We start from the raw sequence: 14,547 nt of genomic DNA, 5'->3' as shown, positions 1-14,547 counted from the left end.
ATTAGCATTATTTTTTTATTATTTTAATGTTTTAATTAATAATTTCTCGATATTAAGTAGTTGTGCCGAAGGTGATTAGTTTGATTTCATCTCGGTTCAACTGCTTTATATGGTCGAAATTTGAATCATCATTAGCTCCTTGTTATTGTAAGAGGACCCCTTCATCTTAACATTGTTTTTTATTTACAAAACAAATTTAATTATTATTATTTAAGTAATTTCTTTATAATTATTGTACTGTAGATGTTACGAAAAAGTGTTGAAACTCGCGACTGGTTACACACCATCGAACCTAGGACCGTAAGGGCTGTTATGAAAAGAGTTGTGGAAGATATGACTTCTATTGATTCGATGGTTGCTCAATTGTACGAAGACCAAGGGACTACAACAGAACACAGCAGCGATTCGAGCAGAAAAACCCATAGGTAATAACTAAAGGACCGTTCAAGTAATACGTAACTAAGCACGTTTAGGGAGATGAATATCGAAATCCCTGTAGGGGATTTCTAAAAGTGTGCTTATGTTGTAAAGCTTGAAAAAAGAATACTTATTTAAAAACGAATTTAATTTTTAGTATTTCGGTTTCAAGACATCAATACCGATCGAATTGGTCGAGTTATACACCGAGTCATTTAGATTCGACGATAGTATCGAATATACACAAATTATTCAGCGAAAGAATCGAAATATTCTCAACAGTGGAATTCAATAAAGTGTCCATTTTGACTGGCATTATCAAGATAAGCCTAAAGGTTTGTTTACCAACAAGCAATTTATCATAATGATGTTTGTGATGTTATTTACTAAATTGAAGCAAATTTCTGTTTATTGTTAAGTATATCTAAACAACTTAGGAAATCGTACTGACCATACAAATAAACCAACAAACGTTAATTATTTATTTGTATATCAGTGATAATCGTATTATGCAAGAAAAAATTTGTAGAAAGAAAAAAAATATTTAATTCTAAAAGTAGGTATTCATAATATTTTTTCTCAATTTTTTGTTTTTTTTTTTTGTAGACTTTTATGGAATGTGTTAGACTGAAAACGTTCAGTAAGTTTGGACTTCAACAAATACAAGTTGATACTCATTATTTACAGCTGTATTTGTGGCGTTTTGTTGCAGATGAAAAGTAAGTTCAAATATATGATTATTTCAACATTTAATAACCTTTTGTGTTTTAGTTTGGTCCATTTTCTTTTGGATGAAATATTAGGGTCTGCTGTACATAGATGTCTCGAACCAGTTCTGATGGAGCCAAGTATTGTGGATATTATTTGCGAAAGGGGTTGAAAAAATTACATTCCAACAACATAACTAGTGTTTTATGAAGTCAAAATAATTTATTTATTGTCAAAAAGTCCTCCAACAATATGGAAATCTACCTTCATTTGAAGGTATAAAAACAGACTGTGAAATAATCCTCACAGAATTGAAAAATGAACTTAGAAACCAATTCAACAACTCTGAAGCATCAGCCAAAGCACTTGCTGAATCAGTTGATTTGCTGCTTCAATTGGAAGAACCTGCTAAAGAATTATGTGTGGAATTCTTATCTTGCGCTGAAAAACGACTAAACGAACAACTGGTCATTTTAAGAGACCAGAGTGAACAGAGGGACATTATCGAATTTGTAGACTTAGGATGTTCAGGATTCTTAAGTGACTTATGTTTGGTCGTAGNTTATTTTCTCGCGATTTGTACTAGATTATTGTTGCATCATATTGAATAAACTAGTAAAGAATTTATTAGAAAAACTGCAGCATTTCACGTTTATGTTTAAAACACTTTTACTACGTTGGCAGTGCTGCTGATCCTGACCATAGATAATAGAACCTGACAGTTTGCGGCAGTTTGTGTGTTTTGTGTAACGTTGTGTTAATTAATTGGTTAAAATTACTGAATTTTCTGTAAATTAAAGTTTTCAACATGTACGAACAAGATGACGGTAAGTAAATAATGCATTTGCTACTGTTAATTTTCATTTAAACTTGTGCAATTTCTCTTAACACATAAACCTAACCTATAACATTGTTTATAGACCAATTTGACGATGAAGATGCCGCAGAAATTAGTTCTGAATTATGGCAAGAAGCTTGTTGGATTGTTATTAACGCGTATTTTGACGAAAAAGGCCTTGTACGACAACAGCTGGACAGTTTCGATGAATTCATTCAGATGTCAGTTCAAAGGATAGTGGAGGATTCGCCCCAAATAGAATTGCAAGCAGAGGCTCAACATACCAGTGGTGAAATTGAAAACCCGGTAAAACAATAATTTCGTAGAATGTAGAACCTTATTATAACTTTTCCATTTTCAGCCTAGATATTTTCTTAAGTTTGAACAAATCTATTTATCGAAGCCTACACATTGGGAAAAAGATGGAGCCCCCTCACCTATGATGCCAAATGAAGCAAGATTAAGAAATTTGACTTATTCTGCACCCTTATATGTAGATATAACTAAAACAATTATAAAAGATGGAGAGGATCCTACTGAAACACAACATCAGAAAACCTTTATAGGTAAGCTACTACTATCTGCTAAATGTTTAGACTGAAACTATTGCATTTTTAATTATTTGTAGGAAAGATCCCAATTATGTTAAGGTCTACATACTGTCTACTAAATGGCTTAAGTGACCGTGATCTAACAGAATTAAATGAATGCCCTTTAGATCCTGGAGGTTATTTCATTATAAATGGTTCTGAAAAAGTACTTATAGCCCAGGAGAAGATGGCCACAAACACAGTATACGTTTTTGCCATGAAAGACAGCAAATATGCATACAAGGCTGAAATCAGGTCTTGCTTAGAACACAGTTCACGTCCTACATCCACATTGTGGGTCAACATGATGGCCAGAGGAGGTCAGGCCATTAAAAAAGCAGCAATTGGCCAACGTATTATTGCCATTGTGCCATACATCAAGCAAGAAATCCCTATTATGGTTGTCTTTAGAGCCCTAGGGTTTGTAGCTGATCGAGACATTCTTGAGCATATCATTTATGATTTTGAAGACCCAGAAATGATGGAAATGGTAAAGCCTTCTCTTGATGAAGCATTTGTGGTCCAAGAACAAAACGTCGCTCTTAATTTTATCGGATCTCGAGGTGCTAGACCTGGGGTCACCAAAGACAAACGTATTAAATACGCCAGAGAAATTCTACAGAAGGAAATGCTGCCCCACGTCGGTGTCTCTGACTTTTGCGAAACGAAAAAGGCTTACTTTTTGGGGTAATGATGTAATTAAATAAACATTGATAATTTTACTTAAAAAAATAATTAAATTTTTAGGTACATGGTACACAGACTTCTATTGGCTGCTCTAGGGCGAAGAGAATTAGATGACAGGGATCATTATGGAAACAAAAGGCTTGATCTGGCAGGACCATTACTTGCCTTCTTATTTAGAGGGTGATTACTTCATTTTGCTAACTGTTTTGTGATTTTTTACTTAATTTTGTTTGTTTATTATTTCAGCCTGTTCAAAAACCTCATGAAAGAGGTGAGAATGTACGCGCAGAAATTCATCGATCGTGGTAAAGATTTCAACCTCGATTTGGCCATAAAAACCAAACTTATTACCGACGGTCTCAGATATTCTTTAGCTACTGGCAATTGGGGTGATCAGAAGAAAGCTCATCAGGCCAGAGCTGGGGTGTCCCAAGTATTGAACAGACTCACTTTTGCCTCGACTCTATCCCATTTACGAAGAGTTAACTCGCCAATTGGTAGAGATGGCAAACTTGCCAAACCTCGACAGTTACACAACACTTTATGGGGGATGATATGCCCTGCTGAAACGCCCGAAGGAGCAGCCGTAGGACTCGTCAAAAATTTGGCCTTAATGGCGTACATTTCTGTTGGTTCCCAACCCTCGCCCATTCTGGAGTTCTTGGAGGAATGGTCTATGGAAAATTTGGAAGAAATCGCCCCATCAGCTATTGCAGACGCCACAAAAATATTCGTCAATGGATGCTGGGTACATATTTAATTAAAACCTTTATATTTAAAGTGGCATAACTTGATTAATTCTTTCAGGTGGGTATCCACAGAGACCCTGAACAACTCATGTCCACTTTACGAAAACTGAGACGTCAAATGGACATCATTGTATCCGAAGTATCGATGATTCGTGATATTCGCGATCGTGAGATACGAATTTACACAGACGCAGGACGAATTTGCAGGCCGTTGCTCATTGTCGAAAACGGCCAGTTGTTACTTAAAAAGAAACATATCGATATGCTGAAAGAACGAGACTACACTAATTATGGTTGGCAAGTATTGGTTGCTTCAGGTGTAGTGGAATACATCGATACTCTTGAAGAAGAAACTGTGATGATAGCAATGTCCCCAGAAGATCTTAGACAAGAAAAAGAGTATGCATATTGTACCACATACACCCATTGTGAAATTCACCCTGCCATGATTCTTGGCGTTTGTGCTTCGATCATTCCATTTCCTGATCACAATCAGAGTCCCAGAAACACTTATCAGGTTAAATACTAAACGTTTAGTAATTTGTTGATCGTTTAACATAAATGATTTCTGTTTGTTACAGAGTGCTATGGGTAAACAAGCCATGGGAGTTTACATCACCAATTTCCACGTACGTATGGACACTCTCGCACATGTCTTATATTACCCCCATAAACCACTTGTAACTACTCGTTCTATGGAATATTTGAGATTCAGAGAATTACCTGCTGGAATCAACAGTATCGTAGCTATTGCCTGTTACACTGGTTATAATCAAGAAGATTCCGTCATCTTGAATGCATCTGCCGTTGAAAGGGGCTTTTTTAGGTATTGGTCATCCTTAGCATTAAGTTTCTTTAAATTATTATTTTCGTTTTAATGTCATAGATCGGTATTCTACCGATCATACAAAGACGCTGAATGTAAACGTATTGGAGATCAAGAAGAGCAGTTTGAGAAACCGACAAGACAAACCTGCCAAGGGATGAGAAATGCCCTGTATGACAAACTAGACGATGATGGCATCATATCACCGGGAATTCGAGTGTCAGGAGACGACGTTGTTATTGGAAAAACGATAACCCTCCCAGAAAATGACGACGAGGTTTGTATAGAGAGGTATTTTTTGGGAGGTGAATTTTTTAACTATTTCTTTACTATTTTAGCTTGAAGGTACCACTAAAAGATTCACGAAACGGGACGCCTCTACGTTCCTACGAAACAGCGAAACAGGCGTAGTCGATCAAGTCATGTTAACCCTAAACGCCGAAGGTTATAAATTCTGCAAGATAAGGGTCAGGTCTGTTAGGATTCCTCAAATAGGGGACAAGTTTGCCTCTCGGCATGGACAGAAAGGAACCTGTGGAATACAGTACAGACAGGAGGTAAGTTTCCACTTTATAAGCCCATAATTACTGTACTACCTCTCTTTATCTTTTTATTGTTTCAGGACATGCCATTTACGTGTGAGGGCCTGACTCCTGATATAATTATCAACCCCCACGCTATCCCATCTCGTATGACTATTGGTCACTTGATTGAGTGCATTCAAGGTAAAGTATCGGCAAATAAGGGCGAAATCGGCGACGCGACCCCCTTCAATGACGCCGTTAACGTACAAAAGATCTCAACTTTGCTCCAAGAATATGGGTATCACTTGAGAGGAAACGAAGTGATGTACAATGGTCACACAGGGCGTAAAATTAACGCCCAAATCTTCTTGGGACCGACTTATTATCAACGTTTGAAGCACATGGTGGATGATAAAATCCATTCAAGAGCTAGAGGACCGGTTCAGATTTTGGTAAGACAGCCTATGGAAGGTAGGGCTAGGGACGGAGGTTTGCGTTTTGGGGAGATGGAACGGGATTGTCAAATTTCGCATGGAGCAGCGCAATTCCTAAGGGAGAGATTGTTTGAAGTATCAGATCCATACAGGGTACACGTTTGTAACTTTTGCGGACTTATAGCTATCGCCAATTTAAGAAACAACACGTTTGAGTGCAAAGGCTGCAAGAATAAAACGCAAATATCACAAATAAGGTTGCCCTATGCTGCCAAATTACTGTTCCAAGAATTAATGTCAATGAATATTGCACCTAGGTTGATGGTAGTTTAAGTATTAATAGATTTACTATTCTCATACTTCTGTTATTGTAAATAAGCTATAATTTAATAAATAATGAAACGAATGTTGTTTTTTTTTCTCTCAAAAATTATAATCAAATAAAAGTTAGTTATTGATTTGGACGTACTTTTAATTTAAACGTGAGACCTCTATCGTTAAATTTTAATATGAACAAAGTTTTAAAATACCTACTAGGCTACTTTAGACACTAAATATATAACAGTCCAGGATATTTCAACCACTGTCTAAAATGTCTATGGTCTAAAATAACAAACGTCAGGTTTTTAGGTTATGTTTGTATGAAAGATTAAAAATTTTTACTTTCGAAGAGGTTTTTTGTGATTATACCTTTAAAATTGTACAGAATATGACTATAATATACCTAATATTTAATTTTAAGCTAATCTAATCTAACCAAATCTCGTATCCTTTCTATAAATTCTTCCTGAGACAGAAAAACAGTGCCCAACATTGAACTTGGACTTATACAAAAACGAAAAATACAATTAAGCAAAATGGGTGACAAAAAACCAAGTGTACTGGACTTAAATAGCCCTAATTTTAATCCAAATTTGTACCTAGAGAAACTTTTCAAGGTAATAACTATCAAATTTTATTATAAACAAATTTTTTAAATTATTGAATGACTACTCATTTTGCATATACAGGAAAGTTCCCTGAGGCAAATCATGGACACAGAGAGTGAAACAATTAAAGATACACAAACCCTACATTCTGACATGCAAACGTTGGTGTATGAAAACTATAATAAGTTTATAATCGCTACTGATACTGTAAAAAAGGTAAAAAGTTTGTGGTAAAAGTTGTATAAAGTTAGTGAAAACATTTTAACGCTTTTAAGATGAAAAACGACTTTAAAAAAATGGAAACTGAAATGGACCTTCTAGCTCAAAACATGGATTCAATAACGTCGTTTTCCCAACAAATATCAACAACTCTTCAGGGCACTAGAGACCAAATAAGCAAACTGTCAGGGGTTCACAGTCTATTAAAGAGATTACAGTTCTTATTTAAGCTCCCAGCAACGTTAAAGAGCAGTATGGAATAGGTCTGAACAGGGTGGTTTTGGTAGATTCGAATTTTCCACTAGAAGGAGACGTTACCGCCATAGGAAGATCCATAGTTATAATGAGTCCCAACAAAAATCATCTCAAGTACGCTTGTGCTAACATAGAGCCGGATTACGACATCATCAAATACGCCAATATTGAAAAACCACCTCGATTCGTTCTGTAAATATAACCCATGGGGTGCATCTCCTTTTTAAATTGATAAATTATGTTTTTATAGGGCACAGTTTATCGAAAATATACGCGCAGTGATGGGAATACCCGAATGGATGTTGAACGTGGATTCGCGAAAAACCAAATATTTACATCATGACGCTTGTGTTCAGCTTCTTTTACATTTCAAAGGGCCAATTGCCAACAAATTGGAACAAGATTTTAATAGACTGATAACAATTGGTAGATTAGAAGCTCCGAGCTTATATATACCGGGATATATAAATACAAAACGAAAGAGCAAATTATCTTACAAACAATGTGGACGGAGAGATCCAAATGAACCGGGTAAGTTTAAATTAATTAGATTTGTAATAAATCAAAAATGTATTTACATAATATGTTAATTTTCAGTAAAGTCCAGATATTACGAAAATTCTAATTCGTCTAGGCCAACACTTAAATTATGCACACTCGCCTATTTATTTTTAATATTTATTTATAATTTTGTACCATAAGATACGAAGTAGAAACGTTGAGTGCGATTTTATACCAAATGTACGAAAACTGTTCCTAATATATTTTGAGAATAAAGAAAAATAAAATAATTGTTTCAAGTATTTTTNCTGAGGCAAATCATGGACACAGAGAGTGAAACAATTAAAGATACACAAACCCTACATTCTGACATGCAAACGTTGGTGTATGAAAACTATAATAAGTTTATAATCGCTACTGATACTGTAAAAAAGGTAAAAAGTTTGTGGTAAAAGTTGTATAAAGTTAGTGAAAACATTTTAACGCTTTTAAGATGAAAAACGACTTTAAAAAAATGGAAACTGAAATGGACCTTCTAGCTCAAAACATGGATTCAATAACATCATTTTCCCAACAAATATCAACAACTCTTCAGGGCACTAGAGACCAAATAAGCAAACTGTCAGGGGTTCACAGTCTATTAAAGAGATTACAGTTCTTATTTAAGCTCCCAGCAACGTTAAAGAGCAGTATGGATGAAAAAAATTATAAACAGGTCTGTTACAAGCCTGTCAGTTATTTTAATTATTTATAATTTGTGTAATGTAGGCTGTTCAAGACTACCTTCATGCCCAAAAAGTCCTCCAACAATATGGAAATCTACCTTCATTTGAAGGTATAAAAACAGACTGTGAAATAATCCTCACAGAATTGAAAAATGAACTTAGAAACCAATTCAACAACTCTGAAGCATCAGCCAAAGCACTTGCTGAATCAGTTGATTTGTTGCTTCAATTGGAAGAACCTGCTAAGGAATTATGTGTGGAATTCTTATCTTGCGCTGAAAAACGACTAAACGAACAACTGGTCATTTTAAGAGACCAGAGTGAACAGAGGGACATTATCGAATTTGTAGACTTAGGATGTTCAGGATTCTTAAGTGACTTATGTTTGGTCGTAGCTTCTTTCCACGACATGTTCATTAACAGGGCTGCACGAGACAACATAGAAAATAGGTAAAATTAATTAATATAATAGAACAAAAGGGAACTGTGATTTTCTTAATTTGGGTTGTAGCGAAATTTTTGAAAGTTTCGCCGCTAAAGAATTAAACATATTCATCATAGAAAAGATGAACAAATATTTCGAACTGGTACAGAATAAAGTAGACTTAGAACACGACATAGGCGACACCAATATTTTAGTTGAGGCCTTAGACAGATTCTATAGGAGATTGCAAGCCATGAACACGCTCTGTAGAAACACAGATTTTGCGAAGTAATAAAAATATTTTTGAGGCTAACTATTGGGACTACAATAATTTGTTTTTACAGAACTGGAATCGACATTGTAATAAACGCAGGTAGAAAACAGTGTAAGACACATTTGCAAGTCCTTAAACTACATCTATCTGATTCTCTAACGAAAATCCGTCAAAGTCTAGGAACCCCTAAACTTATCACACAAGACGATACTAACAAAAACTTGCACGAAATATTAAACTCTTTGATAGTAACTGTAGTCGAAAAAATCAAAGGAGTTTTGCAAGATTTAGTGGTATGCAAATGTAACCAAAACTTAATAGTAGATAAACTACTTCAATTTGATTATGTTGTAGGTTTTTATAAGGCCCGAACTGACGTTTGCCCATAAACCGGAATTCAGAGACAGTTTTTGCATTGACAATGTAAGAGAGGGGCTCATAGTTTGCTTTTTGCATCATGTAACAGCTACCGCAAGAAATTTTTGTTCTAACAACGTTTGGGACCCCAAAGTGCCCCCTGCTTTACTACTATTACTGTCAAAGTTTTGTTTAGATTTTCAAAATGGACATGTACACTTTTTGGTAACATATACATATAATTTTACAATAAAACAATAGGACGATTTAAAAAAAAAACAAATAATTTCAGCTATCGCAAACCGACGAGCTTTTGGGTATAAATTCGAAAGGTTCGACTGCTCTTACAACCGAAAATGAAATAAATCCGTCGATTCAAGAGTCTGCTCAAGAATTACTAAATTATTACGTTAGATTGCAAGGACTTAATATTTCACAGGCACGTTTTTAAAGTTCTGTAATTAAAGAGGCTGAAATGGGGTCCTCATTGCAGATTGCCTCAATAACATCAAATTTGTTTAAATTTTTTAAAAGTATTTCATTGTTATTGTAAGAGGACCCCTTCATCNTAACACCTGACCCTTACGTTATCAACTGTTGCAAGGAAGCAACTCCATTTTATTTACTTAATTGTATTGTTTTTTTTTTATTTAATATGCATTTGATACTTTTAATTCTTTTACGAGTAGTGTATTTGCCAAAGAAGAAAACTATACAAAGATCATTAAACCACTAGTATTTGAGAACGCTTTGATTAATAAATATCTAGACACAATTTTCTATCCGTGAAAATTATGGAGAAAAAAAATAGAAGAAAATCCAGATACCAAAAAAATACGCTCGCCATTAAATTTCGTTAGTAATACTAACAAAAAATAATAAATAAAAAGTACCTACCAGACTTTATCGGGGGTTTCCTGATGACGTTGATGACGTAGTTCCGTATTTCGTCCGTGATCTCTAAATCGATGAGTTGAACAGGATATCCGACCTTGAGGGCATCTATTAACTGATTTAGCACTACTTCCGGTTTCATACCCCTATAAAACAATTAAAGAAAGAATACAATAATAATAAAAATTAGCAAAATAAACGTTAATAAATCTTTTAAGTAAGTACCTTGCTTTGGAAATTTCCTGTACACTCCTGCCCTCCTTGTAAAGACTATAACTGACCTCTGCACTCGCGTTTATCCTCGCATTGGGCAAAGGATGTTCAGCCAAAATGTCCTGAATCGATTTTCTGTTAGTCTTTTCTATCGGTTTCAAGTTACAGAGCACTCGGATAAGTTTAATAAATTCTTCTCCGAATCTGTTTATTTTTGCTTCAGTGAAACCGTCAACTACACAAAGAAATAGTATTAATTACATATTAATAATATTTAGTATTAATATTAACAACAATAGATATTCCTATTACATAGATCACAAAAGGTAATAGACATTATAACTCTTAAACCTAGAAAGATATTTAATTTAATGACTTACGTTTGCAATTTCGTAACTCGTCGATGGTGGTAGGCTTCGCCTGGGCCATTTTCAAAAGGGCCGCATTAGATGCTACCAAATATGGCATGCACCCGGCATTAGTCGCCAATTCCGACCTTTTGCCCATAAGTTTCTTATAAACTTCCAAACGTTCCGCTTTTTCGAACTCTGTCTCTTGTGATGTGTCGCACTCGTCGTTTAAATTTATTGAAACTTCGGGGGGCGCGGTTTTCTTATTTTTCTTTGTTGTAGTGGTCGAACTACTGACCGTCATCAGGGACAACTTTTCCTTTTTATTCTTTTTAAATGACGCTTCCGGTAACTGACCGTACCCAGAAGATGAAGAAATTGGTTGTCTTTTCTGTTGTGATTGTTGTTGTTGTTGTTGTGAAGGCAAACTGGAGAAATAACAAAAATTCAAACTAATACAAGTTACAAGGTACATACCAGGTTGGCCAAGCTAGGCAACACAAGTACATAGAATGTATGTTGGGTTGTATACCAACGATTACATTTTGCTGAATTTAGTCTGGTAAACTGTTACACGTTATTTTGCACAGTATTAAATTCTTTATAAAGTTGTTTAAAAAGTCGCCTTTATACTCTGTACATTTTTGAGATGCATATGTTTAAAAGCTGTGAAAATCAACCATTATGAAAAATTTACATTTAACATATGTATTAGTAAAATTAGCGAGTACATGTAAAAAAAAAATTCAAGAAGATTTAATTCTCTACAAACTTGCTAAGAAAGCCATTATTTTGTGAATATTTTAGAATGTTCTATAATTTTTCTATAAAAATTGGGGTAATTTTGAAATATGAAACGCTACAAGTACAATGTACTATAAGGAGTTCACTTACGGTTCAACATGTTTCACTGTAAGTTTCTTATATATTTCAGGAGGGGGTGGCTCCATCAACTTTGTCGTTTTCGAGCTGTCCGAAAGAAACTGTTGACCTTTCTGCCCCAAACTGAACGTATGGTACGGCATTTTCCCCTTTAATCGCACTGCAGTTTTGCTTAGGAAATTTTTTCTTTCCATCAATCTTCCAATTGCCTTCCACCACTCCTCGTCTTTTTGTTTTCCGCTTCCATAAAGTTGAAGTTTCTTATATCGGTCGATTTTGGCAGACTTTGAACCTCGTAGGAACATCACATACATGTTCAATCCAAATCGCCCTCCGAGGGCTTCCACAGCCTGCAAGAACAGGCGGGCGTCGGTTGTGAAGTCGTACCGACCTTTGTCGTCCAAACCCTTCACCTTCTGAGTTGTGGAACCTTCACTCAACCTGAATATTAATTTTTAAGTAAAGCATTAAGTTATGTTTTATTTGATGAAAAGTAGAACTAGCTAAAAGATTATGTTCTATATAGTAACTTTTCAATAATTAAAATTAAATAAAGCCCTGAGGCACANTTATGTTTTATTTGATGAAAAGTAGAACTAGCTAAAAGATTATATTCTGTATAGTAACTTTTCAATAATTAAAATTAAATAAAGCCCTGAGGCACAGAAGAAGTTCAAAGTAGGATTTATGTTCTATATACCTTTTTGTACAATTATCACAGCATTTAGGCATCGGTTTGTTCGTTTTGACGCGCCCTTCGAAGTGATTTAAGATAAACTGCCTCCTGCATTCCCTAGTTTCCAGATATTGTATCATAATTTCCTTCATGGCCATATACCTTGCCGAATTATAATCCGAAATGCTATTCATTTCCTTTATACGACTGTAAAAGGCAAACAGAATTGATAAGAAAATAAATCACACTTAATATTATCTATACAATAATTACTCACTTGTGTATTTCAAAATCACCATAATTGTAAAAGGTGACACAAAGTGATGGTTGACCGTCCCTTCCAGCACGACCCACTTCCTGATAGTATCCTTCAAGACTACTAGAGCATCCGTAGTGTATCACGTTACGAACATCGGGCTTATCAATGCCCATACCGAAGGCTATTGTGGCTACTATTATCTGGACGTTATCCTTTAGAAATTTTTCGTGAGTCTCCTTCCTTTCATTAATTCCTAATCCTGCATGGTATGCTTCACAGTCATAGCCAGAATCTAATAAGAAGTTATTTATTACAAATTTCTACAGCAGAAAACACTGTGGATTACGTTTCAATAATCTTGCAACCTCTTCAGTCTGTTTCCTGGAAATACAATAGATGATAGTAGATCCAGAAAAATTGTATTTGTTGCCTTCCTTTTTCATTACTTTCTTTAAGTCATTCATTACTCCACCGTCCTTTAAATAAACGCCTAAATATAGGTTTGGCCTATCAAAGCCTGAACAAGTAATCTGGGGATTCCTGAAAAGAGAAAGGGATATGAAAAACTCTAATTAAAATAATAATACTAATAAAGGCACTTGCCTCAATTTTAAGACAGATATTATGTCGTTCCTAACTTTTGGGGTAGCAGTAGCTGTGACTGCTAATATAGGTACGTTGGGGGCCACCAATCTAAGCCTTCCTAATTGTCTGTACTGGTGTCTAAAATCATGTCCCCAGCTACTGACACAATGGGCTTCATCTATAGCTATAAGAACAACGTTAAGTTGTTCATTCATACTCTTTATTAAATCTGGAAATAAATACAATTATTTACTTAAATTCATTTCAATAACAGAAAATAGGAAGACATACTCTCTCCGTAATCCCCACAACAATACTCAGGACTCATATACACCAGGTTGTACTTATTTTCAAATATTTCCCTAATAACTTCCTTTTTCTTTGACTGTGCTGATCCTAACAAACAAGCTGGAATGTTTGACATCTATTCCAAGAAAATTATTAATAATTAACCATCCCTTTTCTATATTGTGCTTGTAACTTACTTGCATTGAAAAAACTTGATCTTCCATTAATGAAATAAGTGGAGAGATAACAATAGTTATTCCTCCACAATAGACAGAAGGATATTGATAACATAAAGATTTTCCATAGCCTGTTGCCATTATGGCACAATTATCCATTCTTTTGTTCATTATTGAACTTATAATTTTCCATTGCATTGGTCTAAACTGTTTGTGACCAAAACATCGTAAAAGAACTGTCAAATGCTCAGAAGAGGGCTTCTCAAAATCTAGAACATACAAATAGTTGTAGCTGAATTAAATTTATAAACTGTATGTTTTTATACATACTGCTTATATCTTTTGATTTCTCTATTAAACTTTGCTCATTATCCCAATATCCTGATGCCTAAAAGGAGAGTTATTATTTTTACTTGAAGCAACAATAGACATTTGAAAGTTTACGTTCAAAGACTTTTCAAAATAATCGTCGTCATTGAGCTCATTTAAAATATCCTTGTCGATATCCATGATATTCACAGTTCTTAAATCACTCTAAAGGAGTGGCTTTATTATCACAAATAACATTACTTTTTGGCATGTTTCTATTACTTATTTTAAATTCAAAACAAGCTGTTTTCTTTGATAAACACTTAACCAAATTCAATTTGTACTGTCAAATTTCATAATAGCGCCCATAGATATAATAGCGTCCAATTGATCTACAGGTAGTAACTAAATAACCAACATCGTGAACAACCTACGGAAAAATAAAGAAAATAAAAAAT

The 14,547-nt window shown here is 34.7% G+C and overlaps 4 protein-coding genes across 4 annotated transcripts in view; 3 read left to right on the top strand and 1 right to left on the bottom strand.

Annotated features, from left to right (window-relative positions):
* Nucleotides 1-214: 214 nt before the first annotated feature.
* LOC108743235 (vacuolar protein sorting-associated protein 51 homolog) lies at nucleotides 215-1,353 on the top strand. Its single transcript, XM_018478712.2, has 4 exons — nucleotides 215-425; nucleotides 575-752; nucleotides 1,024-1,136; nucleotides 1,189-1,353. Exons 1-4 carry the CDS (start codon nucleotides 244-246, stop codon nucleotides 1,295-1,297), a joined length of 582 nt encoding a protein of 193 aa, XP_018334214.1. The 5' UTR covers nucleotides 215-243; the 3' UTR covers nucleotides 1,298-1,353.
* Nucleotides 1,354-1,826: 473 nt separating this feature from the next.
* On the top strand, nucleotides 1,827-6,179 carry LOC108743231 (DNA-directed RNA polymerase II subunit RPB2). Its single transcript, XM_018478709.2, has 11 exons — nucleotides 1,827-1,952; nucleotides 2,046-2,269; nucleotides 2,325-2,529; nucleotides 2,592-3,240; nucleotides 3,301-3,420; nucleotides 3,487-3,988; nucleotides 4,048-4,506; nucleotides 4,571-4,815; nucleotides 4,876-5,092; nucleotides 5,154-5,372; nucleotides 5,438-6,179. The coding sequence occupies exons 1-11, from the start codon at nucleotides 1,934-1,936 to the stop codon at nucleotides 6,104-6,106; spliced, it is 3,528 nt and encodes a 1,175-aa protein (XP_018334211.1). The 5' UTR covers nucleotides 1,827-1,933; the 3' UTR covers nucleotides 6,107-6,179.
* Nucleotides 6,180-6,385: 206 nt separating this feature from the next.
* LOC112905480 (vacuolar protein sorting-associated protein 51 homolog) lies at nucleotides 6,386-9,932 on the top strand. Its single transcript, XM_025978021.1, has 9 exons — nucleotides 6,386-6,711; nucleotides 6,784-6,797; nucleotides 7,991-8,111; nucleotides 8,171-8,392; nucleotides 8,446-8,852; nucleotides 8,914-9,114; nucleotides 9,171-9,393; nucleotides 9,455-9,682; nucleotides 9,750-9,932. The coding sequence occupies exons 1-9, from the start codon at nucleotides 6,631-6,633 to the stop codon at nucleotides 9,906-9,908; spliced, it is 1,656 nt and encodes a 551-aa protein (XP_025833806.1). The 5' UTR covers nucleotides 6,386-6,630; the 3' UTR covers nucleotides 9,909-9,932.
* Nucleotides 9,933-10,049: 117 nt separating this feature from the next.
* The window catches only part of LOC108743233 (Werner syndrome ATP-dependent helicase), a 24,655-nt gene continuing 20,157 nt past the window's right edge, over nucleotides 10,050-14,547 (bottom strand). Inside the window, exons 2-13 of the mRNA XM_025978020.1 lie at nucleotides 14,225-14,519; nucleotides 14,111-14,168; nucleotides 13,802-14,049; nucleotides 13,608-13,740; nucleotides 13,335-13,545; nucleotides 13,078-13,271; nucleotides 12,750-13,023; nucleotides 12,497-12,679; nucleotides 11,809-12,237; nucleotides 10,945-11,342; nucleotides 10,577-10,799; nucleotides 10,050-10,497 (exon numbers count right to left, since the gene is read on the bottom strand). Coding sequence (XP_025833805.1) covers nucleotides 10,323-10,497; nucleotides 10,577-10,799; nucleotides 10,945-11,342; nucleotides 11,809-12,237; nucleotides 12,497-12,679; nucleotides 12,750-13,023; nucleotides 13,078-13,271; nucleotides 13,335-13,545; nucleotides 13,608-13,740; nucleotides 13,802-14,049; nucleotides 14,111-14,168; nucleotides 14,225-14,290 — 2,592 coding nt within the window. The 5' untranslated portion in view covers nucleotides 14,291-14,519 and the 3' untranslated portion in view covers nucleotides 10,050-10,322. The remainder of the gene's footprint in view (nucleotides 10,498-10,576; nucleotides 10,800-10,944; nucleotides 11,343-11,808; nucleotides 12,238-12,496; nucleotides 12,680-12,749; nucleotides 13,024-13,077; nucleotides 13,272-13,334; nucleotides 13,546-13,607; nucleotides 13,741-13,801; nucleotides 14,050-14,110; nucleotides 14,169-14,224; nucleotides 14,520-14,547) is intronic.

The sequence above is a fragment of the Agrilus planipennis genome, unplaced genomic scaffold (genome assembly GCF_000699045.2).
Source record: "Agrilus planipennis isolate EAB-ADULT unplaced genomic scaffold, Apla_2.0 scaffold195, whole genome shotgun sequence".
Lineage (NCBI taxonomy): Eukaryota > Metazoa > Arthropoda > Insecta > Coleoptera > Buprestidae > Agrilus > Agrilus planipennis.
The sequence above is the reverse complement of the archived record's forward strand: the minus strand, read 5'-3'. Positions and strand labels throughout refer to the sequence as shown.

Bases quoted from the DNA above. Each gene is read 5' to 3' on its own strand.
- LOC112905480 (XM_025978021.1), top strand. From the start codon at position 6,631: ATGGGTGACAAAAAACCAAGTGTACTGGACTTAAATAGCCCTAATTTT. The intron at 8,112-8,170 runs GTAAAAAGTTTG...AACGCTTTTAAG, and splicing joins CTACTGATACTGTAAAAAAG to ATGAAAAACGACTTTAAAAA. The intron at 9,115-9,170 runs GTAATAAAAATA...TTGTTTTTACAG, and splicing joins AGAAACACAGATTTTGCGAA to AACTGGAATCGACATTGTAA.
- LOC108743231 (XM_018478709.2), top strand. The intron at 2,530-2,591 runs GTAAGCTACTAC...AATTATTTGTAG, and splicing joins ACATCAGAAAACCTTTATAG to GAAAGATCCCAATTATGTTA. The intron at 3,421-3,486 runs GTGATTACTTCA...TTATTATTTCAG, and splicing joins CTTGCCTTCTTATTTAGAGG to CCTGTTCAAAAACCTCATGA.
- LOC108743235 (XM_018478712.2), top strand. From the start codon at position 244: ATGTTACGAAAAAGTGTTGAAACTCGCGACTGGTTACACACCATCGAA. The intron at 426-574 runs GTAATAACTAAA...TTTAATTTTTAG, and splicing joins TCGAGCAGAAAAACCCATAG to TATTTCGGTTTCAAGACATC. The intron at 753-1,023 runs GTTTGTTTACCA...TTTTTTTTGTAG, and splicing joins TTATCAAGATAAGCCTAAAG to ACTTTTATGGAATGTGTTAG.